We start from the raw sequence: 21,695 nt of genomic DNA on the forward strand, positions 1-21,695 counted from the left end.
TTCAAAATTGGAGGCCAAAATTGCAACCCCTAATTCGATATTGGGCTGCTTAATTTAAACTGGGTAAAATAACCACTAAAATCAATATGGAAAATCGAAAAAATTCTTAACCATTGCAATATACGATATAGCTTAAAAATGCAAAAATAATACGTTGAAAACGCTTAACCATGGCGAGATAGTGAAGCCCTCATTTAAATATTTAATAGATGATTCGGGCATTCAAAATTGGAGGCCAAATTTGCAACCCCTTATTCGATATTGGGCTGCTTAATTTAAACTCGGTAAAATAATCACTAAAATCAAATTGGAAAATCTAAAAAATTCTTAACCATTGCAATATACGACATAGCTTAAACATGCAAAAATAATACGTTAAAAATGCTTAAAAATGGCGAGATAGTGAAGCCCTCATTTGAATATATAATAGATGATTCGGGCATTCAAAATTGGAGGCCAAATTTGCAACCCCTAATTCGATATTGGGCTGCTTAATTTAAACTCGGTAAAATAACCATTAAAATCAAATTGGAAAATCGAAACAATTCTTAACTATAGCAATATACGATATAGCTTAAACATGCAAAAATATTACGTTGAAAATGCTCAAACATGGCGAAACAGTGAAGCCCTCATTTAAATATATAATAGATGATTCGGGCATTCAAAATTGGAGGCCAAATTTGCAACCCCTAATTCAATATTGGGCTGCTTAATTTAAACTCGGTAAAACAACCACTAAAATCAAATTGGAAAATCGAAAAAAATCTTAACCATTGCAATATACGATATAGCTTAAACATGCAAAAATAATACGTTAAAAATGCTTAAACATGGCGAGATAGTGAAGCCCTCATTTAAATATATAATAGATAGATGATTCGGGCATTCAAAATTGGAGGCCAAATTTGCAACCCCTAATTCAATATTGGGCTGCTTAATTTAAACTCGGTAAAATAACCATTAAAATCAAATTGGAAAATCGAAAAAATTCTTAACCATTGCAATTTACGATATAGATTAAACATGCAAAAAAAATACGTTGAAAATGCTCAAACATGGCGAAATAGTGAAGCCCTCATTTAAATTTATAATAGATGATTCGGGCATTCAAAATTGGAGGCCAAATTTGCAACCCCTAATTCAATATTGGGCTGCTTAATTTAAACTCGGTAAAATAACCACTGAAATCAATATGGAAAATCGAAAAAATTCTTAACCATTGCAATATACGATTTAGCTTAAAAACGCAAAAATAATACGTTGAAAACGCTTAACCATGGCGAGATAGTGAAGCCCTCATTTGAATATATAATAGATGATTCGGGCATTCAAAATTGGAGGCCAAATTTGCAACCCCTAATTCGATATTGGGCTGCTTAATTTAAACTCGGTAAAATAACCATTAAAATCAAATTGGCAAATCGAAACAATTCTTAACTATAGCAATATACGATATAGCTTAAACATGCAAAAATATTACGTTGAAAATGCTCAAACATGGCGAAACAGTGAAGCCCTCATTTAAATATATAATAGATGATTCGGGCATTCAAAATTGGAGGCCAAATTTGCAACCCCTAATTCAATATTGGGCTGCTTAATTTAAACTCGGTAAAACAACCACTAAAATCAAATTGGAAAATCGAAAAAAATCTTAACCATTGCAATATACGATAAAGCTTAAACATGCAAAAATAATACGTTAAAAATGCTTAAACATGGCGAGATAGTGAAGCCCTCATTTAAATATATAATAGATAGATGATTCGGGCATTCAAAATTGGAGGCCAAATTTGCAACCCCTAATTCAATATTGGGCTGCTTAATTTAAACTCGGTAAAATAACCATTAAAATCAAATTGGAAAATCGAAAAAATTCTTAACCAATGCAATATACGATATAGATTAAACATGCAAAAAAAATACGTTGAAAATGCTCAAACATGGCGAAATAGTGAAGCCCTCATTTAAATTTATAATAGATGATTCGGGCATTCAAAATTGGAGGCCAAATTTGCAACCCCTAATTCAATATTGGGCTGCTTAATTTAAACTCGGTAAAATAACCACTGAAATCAATATGGAAAATCGAAAAAATTCTTAACCATTGCAATATACGATTTAGCTTAAAAACGCAAAAATAATACGTTGAAAACGCTTAACCATGGCGAGATAGTGAAGCCCTCATTTAAATATTTAATAGATGATTCTGGCATTCAAAATTGGAGGCCAAATTTGCAACCCATAATTCGATATTGGGCTGCTTAATTTAAACTCGGTAAAATAACCATTAAAATCAAATTGGAAAATCGAAAAAATTCTTAACCATTGCAATATACGATATAGATTAAAGATGCAAAAAAAATACGTTGAAAATGCTCAAACATGGCGAAATAGTGAAGCCCTCATTTAAATTTATAATAGATGATTCGGGCATTCAAAATTGGAGGCCAAATTTGCAACCCCTAAATCGATATTTGGCTGCTTAATTTAAACTCGGTGAAATAACCACTAAAATCAAATTGTAAAATCGAAAAAATTCTTAACCATTGCAATATAAGGTATAGCTTAAACATGCAAAAATAATACGTTGAAAATGCTTAAACATGGCGAGATAGTGAAGCCCTCATTTAAATATATAATAGATGATTCGGGCATTCAAAATTGGAGGCCAAATTTGCAACCCCTAATTCGATATTGGGCTGCTTATTTTAAACTCGGTAAAATAACCACTAAAATCAAATTGGAAAATCGAAAAAATTCTTAACCATTGCAATATACGATATAGCTTAAACATAAAAAATAATACGTTGAAAATAGTTAAACATGTCGAGATAGTGAAGCCCTCATTTAAATATATAATAGATAGATGATTCGGGCATTCAAAATTGGAGGCCAAATTTGCAACTTCTAATTCGATATTGGGCTGCTTAATTTAAACTCGGTAAAACAACCACTAAAATCAAATTGAAAATCTAAAAAACTTTTAAACCATTGCAATATACGATATAGCTTAAACATGCAAAAATAATACGTTGAAAATGCTTAAACATGGCGAGATAGTGAAGCCCTCATTTAAATATATAATAAATGATTCGGGCATTCAAAATTGGAGGCCAAATTTGCAACCCCTAATTCGATATTGGGCTGCTTAATTTAAACTCGGTAAAATAACCACTAAAATCAAATTGGAAAATCGAAAAAATTCTTAACCATTGCAATATACGATATAGTTTAAACGTGCAAAAATAATACGTTGAAAATGCTTAAACATGGCGCGATAGTGAAGCCCTCATTTAAATATATAATAGATTAACTTTCGCTTTCGAATTTCAAAGAAAAAATTATATAGCCTAAATTAAAGCTACTTGAAACTCAAAAACAATTGATGATTGACACCGTTTCGACAAAGTTGGATCAATAAGTAAGTTTGCATTCTGCTGGGAATTCTGTTAATTGATTTCCACTTTCGAAACCAGAAGTCGATTACGTTTTAGTAGCCTTGACACTTTTGCTGTTCGATAGTGGAGTTTGCCCTCCTTTTAACAAAGGAAATAAACTGAAATTAAAAAGAAATCAAAAGTCAAATTGGGAAAAATCAAATTTGAGCTTTGAGCGTGAACAAATTTCATGACTTTCCTGAAAAAAACTAAACGAACTATCACGACCAATAAAAAGAGTATTCACTACGTTCATCGACTCTTAAAAATCAAAACCAACTGGTCGCAACTAGTTTCCCTCATATCCAATTAACTTTAACTAGAAACCTTTTGACATGCAAATACGCAGCAGCGCTCATGAAAAAAATAAAGCAGAAAATAAAGCAATTTTTGAAGCTGCAACTGTTTACTTGGAGAACAGTTTAAATTAAAGTATAATCCGAAGGTTTCGTTTTTCTAAGCTTGTGGATCAATGAAAACTCGGCCTTCTATGGGCGCTGGTGACTTCGACTAAGTAGATCGCGGTTATTTCTGAATGCCTCAAATATGATATGTTGATCTTGAAATCTCGATCACTTTGACCAGCAGTTTAAAATCTACATAATCTTCGACCAAAATGAGCTACCTTTGACTTTTCAGAAAACTTTTAATTATGTTGCGAAAAAGCTGCAGAAATACGGTAAACCCAAACTGATAATCAGTCGCCGCCACACCTCTTATGGGGGAGGAAGCTAGCTTTACCCACCTTAGCCAACTGCAGTATAGTCATGTTCGTTTCCTCACTTGCGTAATGACAAAAGAGGGCGAACTAACCTGAAGGGGCATTTTCATCCTCAGAATTTCACACCACTTGAGCAGCAGATCATCAGGCGCATGACACAGTGTGAACACCAGGTCGCTCTCCTTCTGAAAACAACAACAAAAGTAATTTCTCACAGTCAACTCAACTCATAAGACATATCAGGCCAACCCCAGCATTAACAACTATTATTTTTCGCAAACAAAAACAACATGGGCCGTCCTTTAACGCTTAAGCGCCAGACTTTTTTCTCTAATTTACGAACTAGAAGCCTTTACAGCCTTGCATTGGGATGTCTTTGAAAGTTTGAAAAAGGAATCCCCCATTCATTGACAATTGGTTGGTACCAAACCCCCGAAAGAAACGAACTGATAGTTGGGTCCCTCAAGGATAATTTCCCTTAAATAAACTTGAGACCCTATAATTTTCGTGACATAATTTATAAATTGAATTTAGGCCGAATCTGTGACAATTACAGAAAAATGGCAGGACCCAACTAACTACTATCATATTTGAAGCTTAAAAGATTCAAATCGCGAGTTCAAATTCATCAGAATAACCGACCTGATTTGAGGTAGTTTTAAAATGAAGCAAAACAGCTATTCAATTGGAAGCCACACACAATAGTTAGCAATCAATTTAATGAAATCACAATACTGATTATTTGATAAAAAAGATCTTACAGGGCGTTGTTTTATATTGAAATTTATCAAAAACTATTTAGTTCAAACTTCAAACCCAGCTGGAGAGTTAAAAGTTAAGTTTGAGACACCTGGATCACCAATATAGGGGATATAAAATGATTAGTGTTAACCAGATGAAAACTCAATATCGAAGTGAATTAAGAATTTTAAACAAACCTTTCGCAGTTTCTTGGAAAATGGCTGCAATACAACAAAAGGAGTGAACAGTCAGGAAGCTAAAAACTAGAACAACATACTTATTTGGAGCGTCATATAATCGTTTAGGAATATCCATCCGCCTTCAATTAAGCGCGTACAGCATAACAAAATGACTTACGCTTTTGGCTGTGCCCAGCTATCATGAAGAAACTGTTTACTTCAAAAATTTAGCCTAGGATAAATCATGTGTTGAAATTCACTTATAATGAAAAAAAAAAAACATCTCGCCGGCAGCCACAACAATTTCATTGGGAAAAAACAATAGCCGTTTATTATACAATAGTAATACTATACTGAATGGTCCGACCACTATTTTGACAGAAAAATAAATTCAAAACAACCTGAAAAGACGAATTAACGTTTTTTAATTCCCGTTTTGAATTTTTGGTTTTTGCTGAAGGTGTATTTTGTATAAAACAATAATATATTCTAACTTAGAGAATAATGCAAAAGTCTAAAATGCAAAAGGATAAGGGCAATTTTTCTTGACACAGCATTTCAAAAATTTGTCATTAATGAAGATTATCATGTTGTTCACAAAAGGCAACTGATTTTGCTTATCCACGCAAAATCAGTTGCCTTTTTTGAACAACATGATAATCTTGATACACAATTTTTACATGATAATCATAAACAACATGATTTTTTGAACAACATGATAATCATAAACAACTTTTTGGAATCCGAATAACAAAAAGTGCTCCAATGAGAGACATGGAAATGCAGGAACCCTTCTCAAATCTCTCCGAATAGCTGGCATAAAAAACTAATACCCTCGAACTTAACAATCAAGATGAAATCTTCAAAAAAGAAACCGAAAAAAAAATGACCGTTTTGCTTTGAAACTATTTTCTGATTGTGCCTAATTATGTTATTTCATAATAATGCTAAACATTAAGAATGCCGAGTTGATTAATAAGTTCTCCATTATTGAAGTTATGCAGAAATTTGACCACACACGTTTGACTAACCAACTAGAGGTCAGAGTTCAATTCCCTCTAGGAACATTTTATGCTTTGTAAAGACCTTCCATTAAACTTGCCACATCTTGCATTATATCACCTGTTTTATTTGAATTGAAAATTTTAACCTAGAAATTGCGTTTTTTCGGCGCGCGCTTCCCCCTCAAAAATAGTAAATTGCGCCGAAGGCTCCTTTAGAAAAATTTTAAGGTTTGTCATAGGGCAGTAACGAATTGAAACCTGTCAGCAAGGGGCGGATCTAGGATTTTCTCGAAGGGGGGCGGATTGAAAAAATTTTCGAAAATTAATTTTGTCGACCTTTGTTTTTTTAGGTCGACCAAATTGATTTTCTGAGTCTCCTTAACCACAATAAAGACCATAATTTGACCAAATATTGTGCACCGCAGGCAAATTTTTGAAAAAAGGCCAAAAAAGGCGTTTTTACGCTTTTTAAAAAAAATGTTGACCAAAAAATCGCAACTTTTCGGCGCGCGCTTCCCCCTCAAATTAAGTATTTGTTGGCGCCGAAAGCGCCTTTACAAAAATTTAGAGGTACGTCAGCCAAAAATGGATATCTCAAAATAGTTGAAAGGGGGACCCTTTGGATCGGCAGGGGGTCGAATCACTGAGGGGGGCATCCGCACACCCCCCCCCCCCCCTAAATCCGCCACTGCTGTCAGCACAGCGAAAGGTTTCTAAAAATTGAACTGTTTTAAGCTTCCAAGCTGATGACCGGGATAATTTCAACGCAGCTTTTCAACAAACCGCCCTGCCTCGCAAGAAAAAAATTAGCATATGCCACTGGCGAGGAGGTATCTATCAGGAAGAAGTCCCGAAAATTAAGACTTATCTGAAGTCGATACTAGACAGACAAGTACTGCAACCGATGAATGTCAGAGAGTCGATTCAGGAAGGAAGCGAACAGTATTCTCCGTCGATTTAGAGGAAACGAGCTTCATTTCTGAAGAAATCTATCATAGCCGAGGAAAATTTCATGATTCAACTGTTTCATATTAATGCGCATTGGAACTGCAGGCAACATAAGATAAAATGTAGGGCCAACGAAAAGGCATGTAGAAATAAGACCGAAAGAGGTTTACAGAACATTTTCTCTCACATTTAATCAGATTAATCGACAATTGATTAGGCAAAAAGTTTTTGAGCGAACTCCAATAATTATTTGTGTTGCCTGCAGTTCCAATGCGCATTAACATGAAACAGTTGAATCATGAAATTTTCCTCGCCTATGATAGATTTCTTCAGAAATGAAGCTCGTTTCCTCTAAAACGACGGAGAATGCCTTTCAGAAAAAGGCAAATGTGAAAAAATGCTCTTTTTATATTGAGCTGAGTAGCTAATGGTCAAATCAATGAAAATGTAAATTTGAGAAAGTTTACAGTTTGATCAGGGGCGGATTTTTGGCCGACCGACCCAAAAATTTTCTAAAAACGCCTTCGGCGCCAATTTATACTAAATTTGAGGGGGAGCGCGCACCAAAAAAACGTGATTGTTTTGTCAAAATTTTTCAAGAAATGCCCAAAAACGGCTTTTTTCACCTTTTTTTCAAAAATTTGCCTGTGGTGCAGAAAATTTAGCCAAAACAGCGTCTTTTTAGTGCTTTAGGAGAGCTCGGAAAATCAATTTGGTCAACCTAAAAAAATGGTCGCCAAAATTTTCGAAAATTTTTCAAAAATCCGCCCCCTCCCTTCAAGAAAATCCTAAATCCACCCCTGAATTTGAAGGATATTTTGGTGGGAAGAAAATTTTCCGAATCCGAATACTACTATTTCTTTCAGGCAAAAATGAAGCGATACTCCCGCTTTAAAATAAGATGAAATATTCCACAATCGGGTTTAATTAAGTTCGGGCAAGGTGAACGCAATCGAAATAGAGCATTCCACAATTCGTCTACGCTCGACGAAAAAAGAATCTCATGCATCGGGTGATATGATGCAGAATCGAATACCAATAGCCGAAAAACAATATAGAAAATAACACAAAACTGAAATTAAATTATATCCTCGCAGCACAGATCTTCTAGACATCAAAAATTTAATTTGCATTCCTGTGGCGTGCAAAAACTCACTTCTCGACTTTCCACGTATTTAGCTAGACGCGATACGGTCACAGCTTTTAGCCCTGCGTAGTTTGTTTTTTGTTTAGCTTTAGCGAAATCTTTAGGAGGTAACTTCTTCTCTGGGGACTGCTGTTTAGGAGCAGACTCTGCTATAGAGTCCGAATCATCCTCACCGCACTTCTGTTAAAGTGAACATGAGGCATGAACATTCGTTACCGTTTACAAAATCACCGATACTATTTATTTGAACTTCCGTTCATTTAAAAAAAAAGTCGCTGAACCTTTTTATGACAAATCAATAGAAGCGCGCTGAAATTTGAAAACCGAAAAATTCATATTGCTTTTTTACTGCAAAAGAAACTATTATATAGTTAAAGAAGAAACAAGTCTTAAATTTTTCGAAAAAAAACAATTTACATAGGTTTAACTTTTTGTTAGTCAGTTATGTAAATATGCACTTACCACTTCTTTTAGCAGGAGTCCTTTGGCTAGCAGATTATTTGTGAAGAACTCTCTCGACTCCCTGTGCGTGAAATGGTCATCCTTGCCTTTACCATGACCATTCTCGCCTGCTTCAGCGTCCTTCTTGCTCCCCCCATTTCCTTTGTCTTCCTTTTTACTCGATTTTTCAACACTCGATTCTTCGTCCGACACCTGGTGCACTAGTACGAAGTCTATACGCTTCGGGATCTCATCGGCGCCAGGGAAAGTAGTGAAGCACGCCTTCAATTCTTCATCCGGAACCTGGGGAATGAACTTCAGATTCCTTCCCGTTACCTGCGACTCTATTCCCATCTCCTGTGATGCAAACGACAATAAATAAAAGCTGTGAAGCTATTTGTGTTGAAAATCAAAGCACATTTAAACCTCTGCGAAAAAAAAACAACAATTTGGTAAGCGTAAGATAGCCCAGAATTGAGATTAAATCAAACGTTGCTGCAAAAAAAAAACACTTGATAGATGCTATTGCCGCATAAAATTCTGATATCTATAATCTAGATCTTGATTAGAAAAATGTTACGAAAAATCATCATCATGAGTAGAAGTAAATTTTTATCAACAAAAACCGTTGAAGTATGTAGGATTATCATACACCATATCATGCACCATTACCAATTGTTTGAATTGGATCAATAAATGATGACCTAAGGCTCAAACGGGAGAATAATGTTTGTATTGTACCTGCAGATAGATTTGATAGTTTAATCTGTCGTCCAAAAGATGACGGTCTACTAATCTATATGGCTCAAAACGCGATTGCTTATTCTGTGTACATGCACAATACTATTCCACTTGGAGAAATTAAATCTTACATGTCGACTATTAAAGCTGGTTTCATCTAACATAATTCTTTTATGGCTGTTTTGGATTATGAGCTTACAATTATTCGCCACAAAGAGCTTATAATTTTTGGCCACTACGGATAACAGCTATTCTTCCTCTGATTAAAAGTTTTCATGATTTTGATAATTTTCTTGAAAACGAGGAAGGACCGCTGATAGGCATTGAGCCAACAGCAACTTCCTTGAAAGGAAAGACGGAGACACAAGTATATTCATCTTCGCTCCCCTTAAGCCGAAAACTTTCACAGAAAAAGCAACAAATACTTGCCATTCATGAACATCGGCAACAGACATGTGCAGTCATGAATGCAAAGAAACAACAAAAACTGACTGTTTCTTGAAAAAAAAAGAAAACTTTTTTCGAATTTCAAAGAAAAATTATATGGCCTTAAAGCCCTTTGAAATCATAGAACAATTTATGATTGAAATTTGTTTTAAATAAAATTAGCCCAATTTGAAAAAACTGGATCAATAGACAAATCTTTTCGAAACTAGAAGTCGATCACGTTTTTCGCGGCATTTACACTTCTGCTGTTCGATAGTTGAGTTTGCCTTCCTTTTGACAAAAGAAATGCACTAAACTTAAAAAGAAATCAAAAGTCAAACCGCAAAATATCCGATTTGAGCCTCCAACGTCAGCCTTGAAATATCCAATTTGAGCCTTGAAAACTTTGAACTATTACAAGAAAAATTGATAAATTGAGAAATAAATATTTAGTTAAAAGGCTAAGAAACATATCCAATTTTATTTTTCTGAAAGCGCCCATCAAATAAAAACAAGCAAATAAAAAGTACCTCCGGCTTCACAGGAGCATACATCTTGACTTCCTTTGTAGGTGCAACTACGTCATCCTCGTGCACTGCATCATGTGCATGGGGAGTGGCGTGAGGAGCAGAAGGGGTGGTCATCTCCAGGTTCACTGCTGGGTTTACTTGAGAATGGGGAGGGGAAGGGGGCGAGTGGAGAAGCGGCTGGGCGGAGGGATTGGGCCCAGTTGTGGAATCGTGGTCGGAATCTAACACAAAAACACCTAATTAAGAACAACTTCAAAGCCGAATAGTAAAAAAAATAAAAACTCGAAAATGGGTTGCAATCGTCTTATCATTCAGGACCTTATCAGATATAATTAGTTGTGCAACATTCGCTCGAAAGAAGCCTTATTAAGATAATTTATCCACGAGGGATAGGACCAAAATACGAGCTGTACAGCTCATCACGGCGAACCGCTGTTGTGCCCCTGCTTAAGAACTACATGCAATTTTTTTGGTTGCGTTTGAACATTCGAACATTCGTCCAACGTTAGGTATTTCCTTGGGTTTTTTCAGAACTACTAAGAAAAATGAAGATCAATATTTTAATGAATTTGTTTCAATTTTTATGCAGAATCTTATGCATGTTCACACAATCTCCAGCAAATGTTGCTCTTTTCTTGGTACAAATATTTCCAGCAGTTCTTAAAATACGCTCAGACGGGGTTCTTAAGATTGGAATGCAAAAAATGTTCCTCGCCAAAGTAGTAAGTCTTAAATACTTAGTATGGACAACTAAAAAAACGCAGACCAAATAGGATCGAATGTTTGCGGGAGCCTTCCAACGTTTTTCCCCGAAAGATCGTTCGAACATTGGGTTGCACCACTAGATATAATCAAAACGAAGTGTATTATTGTTACTATTTCTCAAACTAGTGTTAATTTCGTCCTTTCCTTTCAGTGTGGCGGTGTTCTAAGCAAATTCGTCTATTTGTTGAGAAGTTTTTAATTGCAGGTGCCAAGACGATCTTGTCTTCGGAACGTGGTGGACTAGTTCTATGGGTTTTCTCAAAAAAAGTCTCGACTGAATTTTAATTGATACTTTGCTCTCTCAGTTGGTGACTAGACTCTCTCAGCGCTATCTTTTAAGTCATTGTTTTTCGGTGTTTGTACAATAAATTACAGATAACTGGGGTAAATTACCGAACAGGGATGTAAATGTATTTAGAAAAAAAATTGATTTATTTATATGCGATAAAAACTGGATATAACAATGACTAAGGATGGCTATAGGCCGTCACGTAACCCAAATTTACGAAGGTTTCTGGCGTGCTTTTTTTGTTTTGATCCATTATTTTCTTCAAGTAAGGTTTAAAAAAAGTTATTCATGATTAAAGCACTAATAAATGAGTATTTTTTAGAAAGTAATAGATTGCTCTACCAGATCTTGATTGGGAGAGAACGTATGCGTTAAGAGAATAGGGTATGCGTGTTTAAAGATGGTGACTCGTGACGTGGAGTGTCTTGCAACGTCCCGGTGCAGTAAAAAAATTGCCTGCAGGTGCCGACATTGTTGTGAGTAGCTCTGGGACTGTTCCAACTGTATTTGAGTGGGTCTGGTTGTCATACACTTACTTTGATAGCAGGCATGTCGTTGCTTGTTGCTAAGTCTGAGCATAGTTTGATTTGTGGTCCAACTACTTTACGTCCACGATGAATATTTATTCTACAGATTTGGTAACCGTGGAAAAACTGAGCTGCTTTCCTGTAGTTGAAGTGTCGATTGAAGTTCCGCGAAGTGAGTTTTCGTTGCTTGCCACTGTTATGAGCCAAACGCCGAAACCGAGGTTCTCGACCAATTCAGTGGATGGCAGGAGGTATTCTTCCGCATCGCATACCTTAATCGCGACGATGCTTACTTGAAAGAGAGAATCGGCAGTCAGGAGAAATGACCGAGCTCTGTTGCACTTGATTCGCAACATATTTGAAATCGGTCACTTCCAATACACTTCTGTAGCTGAAAGTGATCCAGGGCTGCGCTCTCCATCGCGTCTTCGGAAACGGCTAAATATGCTTTCTCCAGTTGCCAACTCAGGGCTGCACTTTGGTAGAGTTGTGGCATGCGAACTGGTTTCGCTTCGTGGAAGGTGAAAATGGATATGACGAGAAGCTAGTGGTATAGCTAATTTCAATAAGAGGCCTGCGTCAGTAGCGATATCATCATTGAGTAGTTTTGACTCATAGTACGGAATTATTGCGTCAATTAGGATAGCTAGTGTGAGCATGTCATTTGCCTTTGCCTGTTCAGTACCTACCTATTTCTTCTGAATTGGTATTTCATAGAAAGAGTCGCGCAATGAGTAATACCAATTTTCGCCCCATGGACTGGAATTGATGCGCCAGTGGATCCTTGTAGAAGGTATTTGAAGTATGTTTTGGCCACTTTTATTAGCAGATTTGTTCGACTTACATTCGATTTGTTCGACTTACATTTATTTTTTTGCTGCATCAGCAGCTGGTGTTTTTTGGTTTTGGCTTCTTCGTGCGATCCTTAGTTTTGATTTAGTTTTTATGTACGGATATATCTGCGAAAACAAATGCTCTGTCGTAGGAAAAGATTCTGATTGTGTTTGACTAGAAGAATGGGTTCCTTATTACTATGCTGTTCATACAGCGTAAAATTAGAAAGTTTCCGTAAAAGTAAACGTTGCCAAAGAGAAGGAGTTTTAAGCCTACCCAAAGACTTTCAGAAAAGTCCCCCAAAATTAATCTGAGGTTATTATATGCGGACTGTTCCAGTTCTATTTGCCTAGTTTCGGTTTAGAATTGTATTTTCTCGTAAACGTTCTGGATTTCGGGACGTGACAGAAAAGTTATTTCTGAGCTTTCTCAAAAGCAGTCTCAACTGAACTTCAATTGACATCTTGCTCTCTCAGTTGGTTACTAGGCTCTCTCAGAGCTATCTATCAAGTCATGGTTGACTCCGGTGTTTACCATCAGCAATGATTGACAACAAGTGTCTTTCACAAATGATCAATCAAACAGAAAGAAATTGGAACCTAGAATGAAATTATTCAAATTTTGCGTCAATTATTCAAATTTTGAACCACCTCAAAAAAAATTTTAAAAAAACTTTCCAGTGTCGAGAAAAATTGGTTTGAAATTTCGAGCAAATAAAGCCTTATTTTAATTGTTTTAAAATTTACATTACCTTAACTTAAAATGTAAGAACTTAGTTTTACTTGAGTAACGCTAGTTTACTTTGAGACTTTTAGCGCCTTTTGGAATCAAAATTTGCAAAAATTGAAAAAACTGCAAAACTAGAAAAAAAAACTGCAAACCTTTTTTTGATTTCGTTTTTGAAGTAATTTTTATGCAAAACATGTTTTTCAATTTACTTATTTTACTGTGACTTTCGAAAATACAATCTGCAGTTTTTTTTTCAGCTCCTTTTATCACACCACGCCGAACTTTTTTATCACACCACGCCGAAAAAAAACAACTATTTGAAAAACTTTGTTGTATTTTTTAAGACCATGGTCGGAACATTCTGTGCTACTTGCACAGTAACCGGCTATCCTTGTTTCACTTTACGCATGGATTACAATGGCTAAATAAATGAGCTTACTTCATCGCCTTGCTTTCATATTAAAAAAAAAACGAAACACTTTTTCCTTTCTTCAACTTTCAATTTTTGTGCTTGAAATTAGTCAATTGAGCACACATCACAGGCATATCAAGGCAAGCTAGTCAACAAAAAGAGACGAAAGCAGAAATTCAACTAAATGGCCAGAAAAAAATTCGAAAACTATTTGTATTCAGAAAGAAGAAAACAGAACGCTGAATCTAGAAAAAGAGAACATGATACGAGATCTAAGCCGACAAAAATAAGCAGACGGACAATAGTCCGAAACAGAAAACTTCTTGTTTAAAAAAAGAGATCCCAGTCCGGACTAAAACCCCAGGCCTTGGTCACCTCAAGCTTATGTGTTACCTCTACACCAATTGCGCTGGACGGTAGATTAAAATTGAATTTTTCAAAGTGCAAGTCGAAACACGAGCAATAACTTAATAGCGATGAATTAAAAATTTAATACATCCGGCAAGTAAGCCGACAAAAGTTGGGACGAATTCCATGAAGCCCACAAAAAAAGCTATTTTAATTCTGAAAAAGTATCAAACAGTGCAACCAGTAGTTCAAGCGTTAAAACTCCTAAATTAAACATTAGCTTTTTTGCGAGCAAGTAGCAGAGAATGCAAACAAGCAAAAAAACGACACAGCAGCACTAAAAACGGTATGCAAAGAAAACTGCATAAAAATACACAAGATTGCGTTCTTGTTGCTACGAAGATTGCGGGATTGGAACTCGAATCTCCCGGCCAAGAGTCTCATGATGTTATCATTGAGCCGAAAAAAAAGATACAAAGCAAAAATATTGTGCTTTAATGAACCGTGTATAGATGATAATGCAGTTCAACTAACGAGTAAACTGAGCACAAAACTTTGCACTAAGATAAGCGAGTTATGTCGCAAGGACAAATGAATCTATAAATTGTACCAATGAATTGCAAAAACCGAGTAAATTAAATACATCTCGCAAAAAGTATTTGAAACTTAACTTATAGCCATATTTCGATATCAAAGTCATGTGATATATCGCATTCACGAGAACTCAAAAGATTTTTTTCAGGAAACATTTAAGAAAACCAAAATAAACAATAACAAAACCAGCAACAAAAACAATAACAGAAACATAGACCCATGCAACGCCAAAAGACTTTTTAAACCAACAGTTTTGTGACATAATAAAACAGCATGATATTTACCTGATGGGAAAGTAGGGTAAGGTAGACTCGTCTCCCCATTAGGGTAACTAGTTCCCACTGACGATGGGGACACTGTGTGTAAATTGGGGGAAATGGGAGGAAGGGGTTGGTTCTCCTCGTAGCCCATGACGTAGACAGGGTTGTCCGCACCCTCTTCCACACTCCGTCCCGGAACATTCCAGCCGATGTTAGCCATGATCGGAACTCGTTCAATTCAGATAAGATTGTGGGTTTTAGTTTGGTTTGATGTATTATGTTGGTTTTATTCAGTAGCTGACTATGTCTAAATAGCTTCTTCGCTATTGTGACAGCCTACTATATTGCTTGGCAGGCGTATTTGTGTGACATCGCATAGCCCAACCTGAAAGGAACAAGACAATGCAAGCTATTTATCTACATCTAGCTTCTAAACGTGGAAGTCAACAACCACTATTCTCATAGTCAGTCATGTAGTTAGTTTGTATCCATAGTTCAAATATTTAACTGCATCGAGACCCACAATTCGATGAACAAACCTACTTATGCCAATTTTGTTAGAAGTTAACCAGCAGACGTCGGTATATTTTGATCAAGCGATATTACATGAGTTTTCATCAAAGGCAGGAAACTGCATCAAAAGAGGTTATCATCTTTAACGGCCTCATTAGTTTGCAGCAGGGACACCGGGCAAATCTTACTATAATAAAACTATCACGAAGCACATTAAGTTATGGCGCGTTGAAATATCAACTTATCAATTTTTAATTTTGTATTCAATTAATTCTTATTGATAGAATTAATTTGAACGCCAAAGAAAACAATAGCCAACAGACAGTTAAAAAAGAGTAAAGAACGCAAGTAACCAAAAAAACACTGACTTTTTTTCTGAATGAATTTCGAAGAACAAAAACATGGTCTTAAAGCTCTTTGAATTTGTAGAACAATTTATGATTGACACTTTTTTTGATAAAAGACATATTCGACAATCAGAGTAGAACAGGCAAACTGGGCACTAGTTTCACCGCGCTGAAAATAATTTTACTAGAGCAAAACTAAAGATTCATGACGTAGACTTCTATACAAAAAATGTTTGCTTTACTAACTCAGAAACTGAATGCCAGTTCTCCTCGACACTGGAACAACTTTTTGCAAAGTTTTTGATATCGTTCGAATCAGTACTAAAAAGGCTTTAATATGATACAAGCGTGTAACGCACCTCCGGTGCTTCGAGTTTTTAACAACTCATAAAAAACCGCATATATTGGAAATAAGATCTGTATACTTTGAGTGTACCCTGACAGCACACAATTACAAGGTTGGTAATTTCAAATTTTGCTTTGAAGTTTTTTCTTCAAGTTTTTTTTAATTCAAACTTTGAAAAACCATTAAATTTTGTGAAGTTTTACATAAATAAGTTCTTTGAAAAAATTTAAAATGAACTAAGAAACGTCAAATGTCGGAAACTAAAAGCAATTTCAATGGTCGGAACAAAAAAATCTTACAAATTCTTTCAGACATTAGCGCACCAAGGTTTCACATTCACTGCTTCACTAAAAACGCATTAGGCGAAATTATAGTTAAATTCGTGCAGAGGGAACGCCAAAACACGCAATTTTTGACAAAAACAAAAAGTGGCCAAATGGTTCCCGAAAAGCAAATGGCTCAGAATTTGATTTTTAGAAACGCGACAAAAAGTTTCGAACCGGCGTGATGATACCACAAAATAAGCATTGCAAGCTAGCAGACAGGAAAGGAAAAGATAACCTCTAAGTCCAAAACGACCCAAAATTAGGTGAGTACGCTGATAAAAAATAAGCCGAAATCAAAGAGGACGAAAAAATTTTTATGCGAAAAAATCAAAAGAAAGTATGCGAGGTCAACGTTAGTAGAATTAAAAATTGCAGGAGTAAACGAAAACATAAAAAACAACTACAATAAAAAAATTGCATACATCAAAAAATTCCAAGATGTGGCAACTAAGCCGACAAAACATCAGCAGACAAATAATAAGTCGTTAATTTTTTCGAAACGAATGTCTTGTTTGAGAAAAAAAACAGGTAATGGTCAGATCCGGACCCACGAGCTTTGCCGTCCCAGGCTTATTCGTTGCCTACAGACTCATAATGCCGAAGAAGCTTGGAATTTGAATTTATTATGAGGCAAGATACTAAGTGATTCTGTTAAACAAATTGTGTACCCGAAAAAAGTCTATATTCCGATTTGATAACGCTTGCTTATTGCACGCTTAGATAAAAATTGTTGAATAATCTAGGTTTACAAAAATTTCACAAGCTTGTCTCGACTTATGTTAAATTTCAGAAAAAAATCAAACGAGAAACGCAATCACCAGCGGCAAAAATTTAATTCAGTGTTCTTTTCCGTGTGGCTACTTGGTCGGCCGTTGCATAGACGCCCATTGAGCAGAAAACAAACTTCCGATAAAATTAATTTTGTCATAAAAACGTTTGGGCTATGAAGTTTTCTAACTCGAAGACCCCCCACCCCTCCTGAAACGTATCAAAACAAATCTCTATTTTTGCTCCAGTAATGACAAACTGTAAGATGACTAAGGCGATAGAAATTAAGCCGAAACCATTTACGCGATAAGTATTAGTTAAAAAAAACTAACACTTGAATGGTTGCAACCAGGATATCAACAACAAAGTGAAACCTCAAAAACTTAATGAGAATGACGTACTCTCTTTTCCTAGACGTTCGTTTCCGCCGCCATATTTGTTTCTAATTTCGTGGCTATTTTACTAAAGGTGGTATTGAAATTATAGTCTTATGCCCTACTGCAGTTTTTATGGTCGAGCTAATTCAAAACTGATTTATTCAATTAAACGCAATCTGGTACAATTTAGCCAGAGTTCGATTAGTTGTGTTGCTGATTTCGGCAACAAAGCGAGAGGCTGAGGACTTGTGTTGACACGCCAGTCAGAGTGTGTGCTTTGAAGGGAGGAACATTTGAGCAGGTGAGCCACAGGAGGTGTTGATAGACACCCACGCCACACTGGAACACACTTAGAGTTGGTTGTTACACTCTGCAATAGAAACATTAGAGGCAAGAGAAGGGATATGAACACCCCCGCCTCTCAGCAGATCACAGTTCAGAATTGATATTTGATACCCCTGTTGGATCAAATCCAGTGACGCTTGGGTCCATGAGGGTTGGTGAGAACGAGAGGGGGGAGAGGCTTCGTTGCTGTAACAGTGGGGAATGAAAGTGTCAGCTAAATGGGGCAGAACAAACAAGGATCCTTTTTAAAAAATTAAACAGTTTCTAAAATATCGACTTTCTCTGTTTTTTGTTACTACTTCTAGCTCTCTTTCCCTCTCCCCCTTTGCTTTGCTAACTCCACTCAATGTTGACCCAAGTGTTGACTGGCTGTTAAAACAATACCCTCAATTAGACGACAGCAACAGATCCGATATCCAATTCAAAATCCAATATCAACTTAGCTCACTAACTCAACTCAACCCACTTCCATCAAATACAAACTGCTTCATACAACAGAAAACAACCCCAAAACACAACAATAAAATAACGCAGCTGAACTAAATCAAAGTGTTACCACTCGCCCTTTCGCTACTTCGCTTGACCATACATTCGTCTTCTCTTAAGACTGTTTCTCTTTGATTCGGTTGAAGTCTTTTGTCCTGTCCTAAAAACAACATTCAAAGGAATCACCAACTTCTCTCACATCAGGCAGAATTGAGCCAGTCGGAATGGAAAATAGGTCTAATATCCCTTATTAATGTATTCAGATCCAATTCTATTAGTCCATTCTATTATCACAACACTTCTCCGCAAACCCAGACTCAAAAAAGGCGACATCAAAGAATAAAGAGCAATAAGAAACTGATCAGTAATGGAAACAGTCTGCAGCAATTCGACTTTCTTCATGATTTGTATATCCGTGGAACTTCCGCGCATTTTGTTTATTAGTCCTCCGGCTACTATATTCCCGGGCGAGCCGGTGGAACTGCTGTGCAAGACCAGCTCAGGTCCCTCTGGCGGCGGATCCTCGCTACAGACCATCGAATGGCTGGACTCCCGCAACAAGGTTTTGAGCAACGGCGGCAGTCTCAAATTTGAGCAAACTGATGGCTCCATCTCTGGCACCTACACATGCAGGGTTTCCAATATAGCCGGGATTACTCAAAAATCGACATCTATTCATGTTCTTAACCCACCTGAATGGGTCACAGTTGAACTGAAGGAGAACTCTCAATTGGTCAACGATACAAACGTCTGTTTCATCTGCAAATCAGGAGTCAGCACACCTCCAGTCAGACTCGAATGGACTGCGGCCAGGTTCGGACACAACTCCCTCGGCGTCGAGAACTCAACCTCCCTCATTCAGACATACGACTCTTCTCCTGATTCTGACGGTCATATTGTTCAAAAGCAGATATGTTTCCACCTTTATGAGTCACTGCATAACCAAATGTACATTCAGTGTAACGTTTTCTACCTCGGCAAGAAAGTGAAGACTGAAGAAATGAGGTTAGACGTTCAATACCCGCCCTATTTGAAGTCCACGCCTCCGTTTGAGCTTCGGATTCCTCGAAACCATTTGATTACTATAGTATGTCCTATTGAAGCTGGGAAACCTTACGGTTTTGTAGACTGGGAAGGAGTCCCACTAAAAGACACTCAGTTTGAAGTAGCGACGACCAAGTTTTCGGCCAGCACTAGTGTGAATTGTTGCCGTAAAAACGAACACGGACGAATCTGTTTCTACTACGAAGTGTTGATCGTGGAACCAACTGAGATACTGGCGCTGTGGCCAAGCTCCTATTACCCAGATCAGGGCGAGACCATTACCTACAACTGCAAAGTGATCCACGATAAAAAGTTATTTCTTCAGTTGCTTCAAGATAATTAGACCAACAAGGGCCGGAGGCCGGATTCAGGATTTTCTCAAGGGGCGGATTTTTTTTTAAATCAAAATTTTTTAACTTTTTTTGGGTCGAGCATATTGAATTTTTGAGCTCTCTAAAATCACTAGAAAGGCCCGTTTTTTGGCACAATTTTGACCAAAAAAATTGCGATTTTTGACGCGCGCTCCCCTTTCAAAATTAGTATAGATAAAAAATATATTTTGAAAAAATTAAGGGTCAGACAGCCAAAAATGGAAGCCTCAAAATAGTACAAAAGGGGGGACCTTTTGGGTAGGCAGAGGGTCGAATTCCTGAGAAGGGGCGTCTGCAACCCCCTCCTCTCCCCTTTCATCCGCTCCTGAGACCAACTATTAAAAAAATTACCGACACCCGTTTCTATTATTTTTATCAATTACCACGCGTCGCTGCTTGAAACTTAAAAAATATTTATATCTTTAATAGTTTTTGAAATACCAAATTTGCGAAGAAATTGATAGCTCAGTAAACAAAAACAATCATTTTACTCCAGGAACAAAGTGTCTCCGTTTGAGCTGACATGGAAGTTGGGAAATGTGTTTCTGGCCAACTCCACCTCTGTACATAACAACCAGTTCCTCCAGAGACTCACCCCCACATCCAGTCTGGGAAAACTGACCTTGACCTACACCCACCCACTGTTCGGAGAGAATGTTTCCTGCTCAGTGTCGCAGCTGAACCAGAACAAAAGCAGTGCTTCATTCAGTTATGCTCATGTAATTCTTTGAACCCATTTTTGTTATTCATTCTACGCGGCTTGCGTGAACTACCAATCCCCAGACTAGATAACAAATTTAAAAATACATGTAGCCCTTAATAATAGAAATACAACGGTTCTCAGCAAAAAGCTAGCAGCTCATATGTTGTGTCTTTCACTAATTGAGAAGTGGTTTTAACTAACATCAGAATCTGAGTTGAAAAGAACTTCACAAGGTATGATTAATTAATCAATTAATGATTTTCAGTCAATTGAACCTCCTCGGCAACTGTGGACTGAAAGAGTGTCCAATTCCAACTCAGCCGAGGTGCTATGGCATTGGACTGGTAGCTACACAATCATTCACTACGCCTTGTCATTCCTCACAGCGCACGTGTGCGACTTCTCACGCGAATACATCCTCGAGATGGGCACCACAACCAGAAGTCGCGACTCTAGCTACCCGCTGACTGATTTGCTCAAAAGACAAAACAGAACAGACCAGGAGTTCTGCATTATAGTACAGGCTTGTGACACGTTTTCCTGCAGTCAGCCTAGTTCCGTGTTTACAGTCAACTTCAAAGACATCGAGATGATGAGCACAGGAGGAACCACGTTCAGCAATAACATCACAACCATCATGAAAACCAGCAAACCACCCTGGGACACCTCAAGCAACCAGGCACTGGGCAAAGATGCTACAGTCGGCTTCTTGGTGTACGCATGTGTCTTTACAGTTTTCGCCGCTTCTATTTTCACTTCTCTATTCGCTTTTTGGCTTGTCAACAGGTTCAGCAGAAGGAGTCACGGACTTCCGCTTACTCATCTCAATCACCATCAACAACAGATACAAACAGCACATTACCAATTTAATAGTGACCACCTGTACCAGTCCCAAATTCCATACCAGCTCGCCATTCAGCGCAAAGTCGACGATGTGAACGTATACACCAATTTCCGCCAGATCTGACAAATCAACCTATATTCCGTTTT

General features: G+C 37.0%; 2 protein-coding genes across 12 annotated transcripts in view; one reads left to right on the plus strand and one right to left on the minus strand.

Annotated features, from left to right (window-relative positions):
• Positions 1 to 15,460, minus strand: part of LOC134842637 (anoctamin-4-like) — a 50,740-nt gene extending 35,280 nt beyond the window's left edge. For 5 of the 8 annotated variants that reach the window (XM_063859066.1, XM_063859067.1, XM_063859065.1 and 2 more), the window contains exons 1-5: positions 15,104 to 15,460; positions 10,322 to 10,542; positions 8,646 to 8,981; positions 8,193 to 8,363; positions 4,257 to 4,349 (exon numbers count right to left, since the gene is read on the minus strand). In XM_063859066.1, coding sequence (XP_063715136.1) covers positions 4,257 to 4,349; positions 8,193 to 8,363; positions 8,646 to 8,981; positions 10,322 to 10,542; positions 15,104 to 15,299 — 1,017 coding nt within the window. In that variant the 5' untranslated portion in view covers positions 15,300 to 15,460. Of the gene's footprint in view, positions 1 to 4,256; positions 4,350 to 5,102; positions 5,127 to 8,192; positions 8,364 to 8,645; positions 8,982 to 9,365; positions 9,477 to 10,321; positions 10,543 to 15,103 lie in introns of those variants that run through there. The other 3 variants (XM_063859068.1, XM_063859070.1, XM_063859074.1) reach the window with 3 other exon arrangements.
• A 2,341-nt stretch (positions 15,461 to 17,801) lies between these two features.
• Positions 17,802 to 21,685, plus strand: LOC134841184 (uncharacterized). Of its 4 annotated transcripts, none has more exons than XM_063857010.1 (4): positions 17,802 to 18,216; positions 18,496 to 19,943; positions 20,499 to 20,721; positions 20,971 to 21,685. In XM_063857010.1, exons 2-4 carry the CDS (start codon positions 18,955 to 18,957, stop codon positions 21,670 to 21,672), a joined length of 1,914 nt encoding a protein of 637 aa, XP_063713080.1. In that variant the 5' UTR covers positions 17,802 to 18,216; positions 18,496 to 18,954; the 3' UTR covers positions 21,673 to 21,685. The 4 variants fall into 4 exon arrangements, with proteins under 4 accessions (XP_063713080.1, XP_063713081.1, XP_063713082.1 ...); XM_063857011.1 differs by having other exon boundaries at positions 17,802 to 18,190; XM_063857012.1 differs by having other exon boundaries at positions 17,802 to 18,111.
• Positions 21,686 to 21,695: the final 10 nt, after the last annotated feature.

This window comes from Symsagittifera roscoffensis, chromosome 3 (assembly GCF_963678635.1).
Source record: "Symsagittifera roscoffensis chromosome 3, txSymRosc1.1, whole genome shotgun sequence".
NCBI lineage: Eukaryota > Metazoa > Xenacoelomorpha > Acoela > Convolutidae > Symsagittifera > Symsagittifera roscoffensis.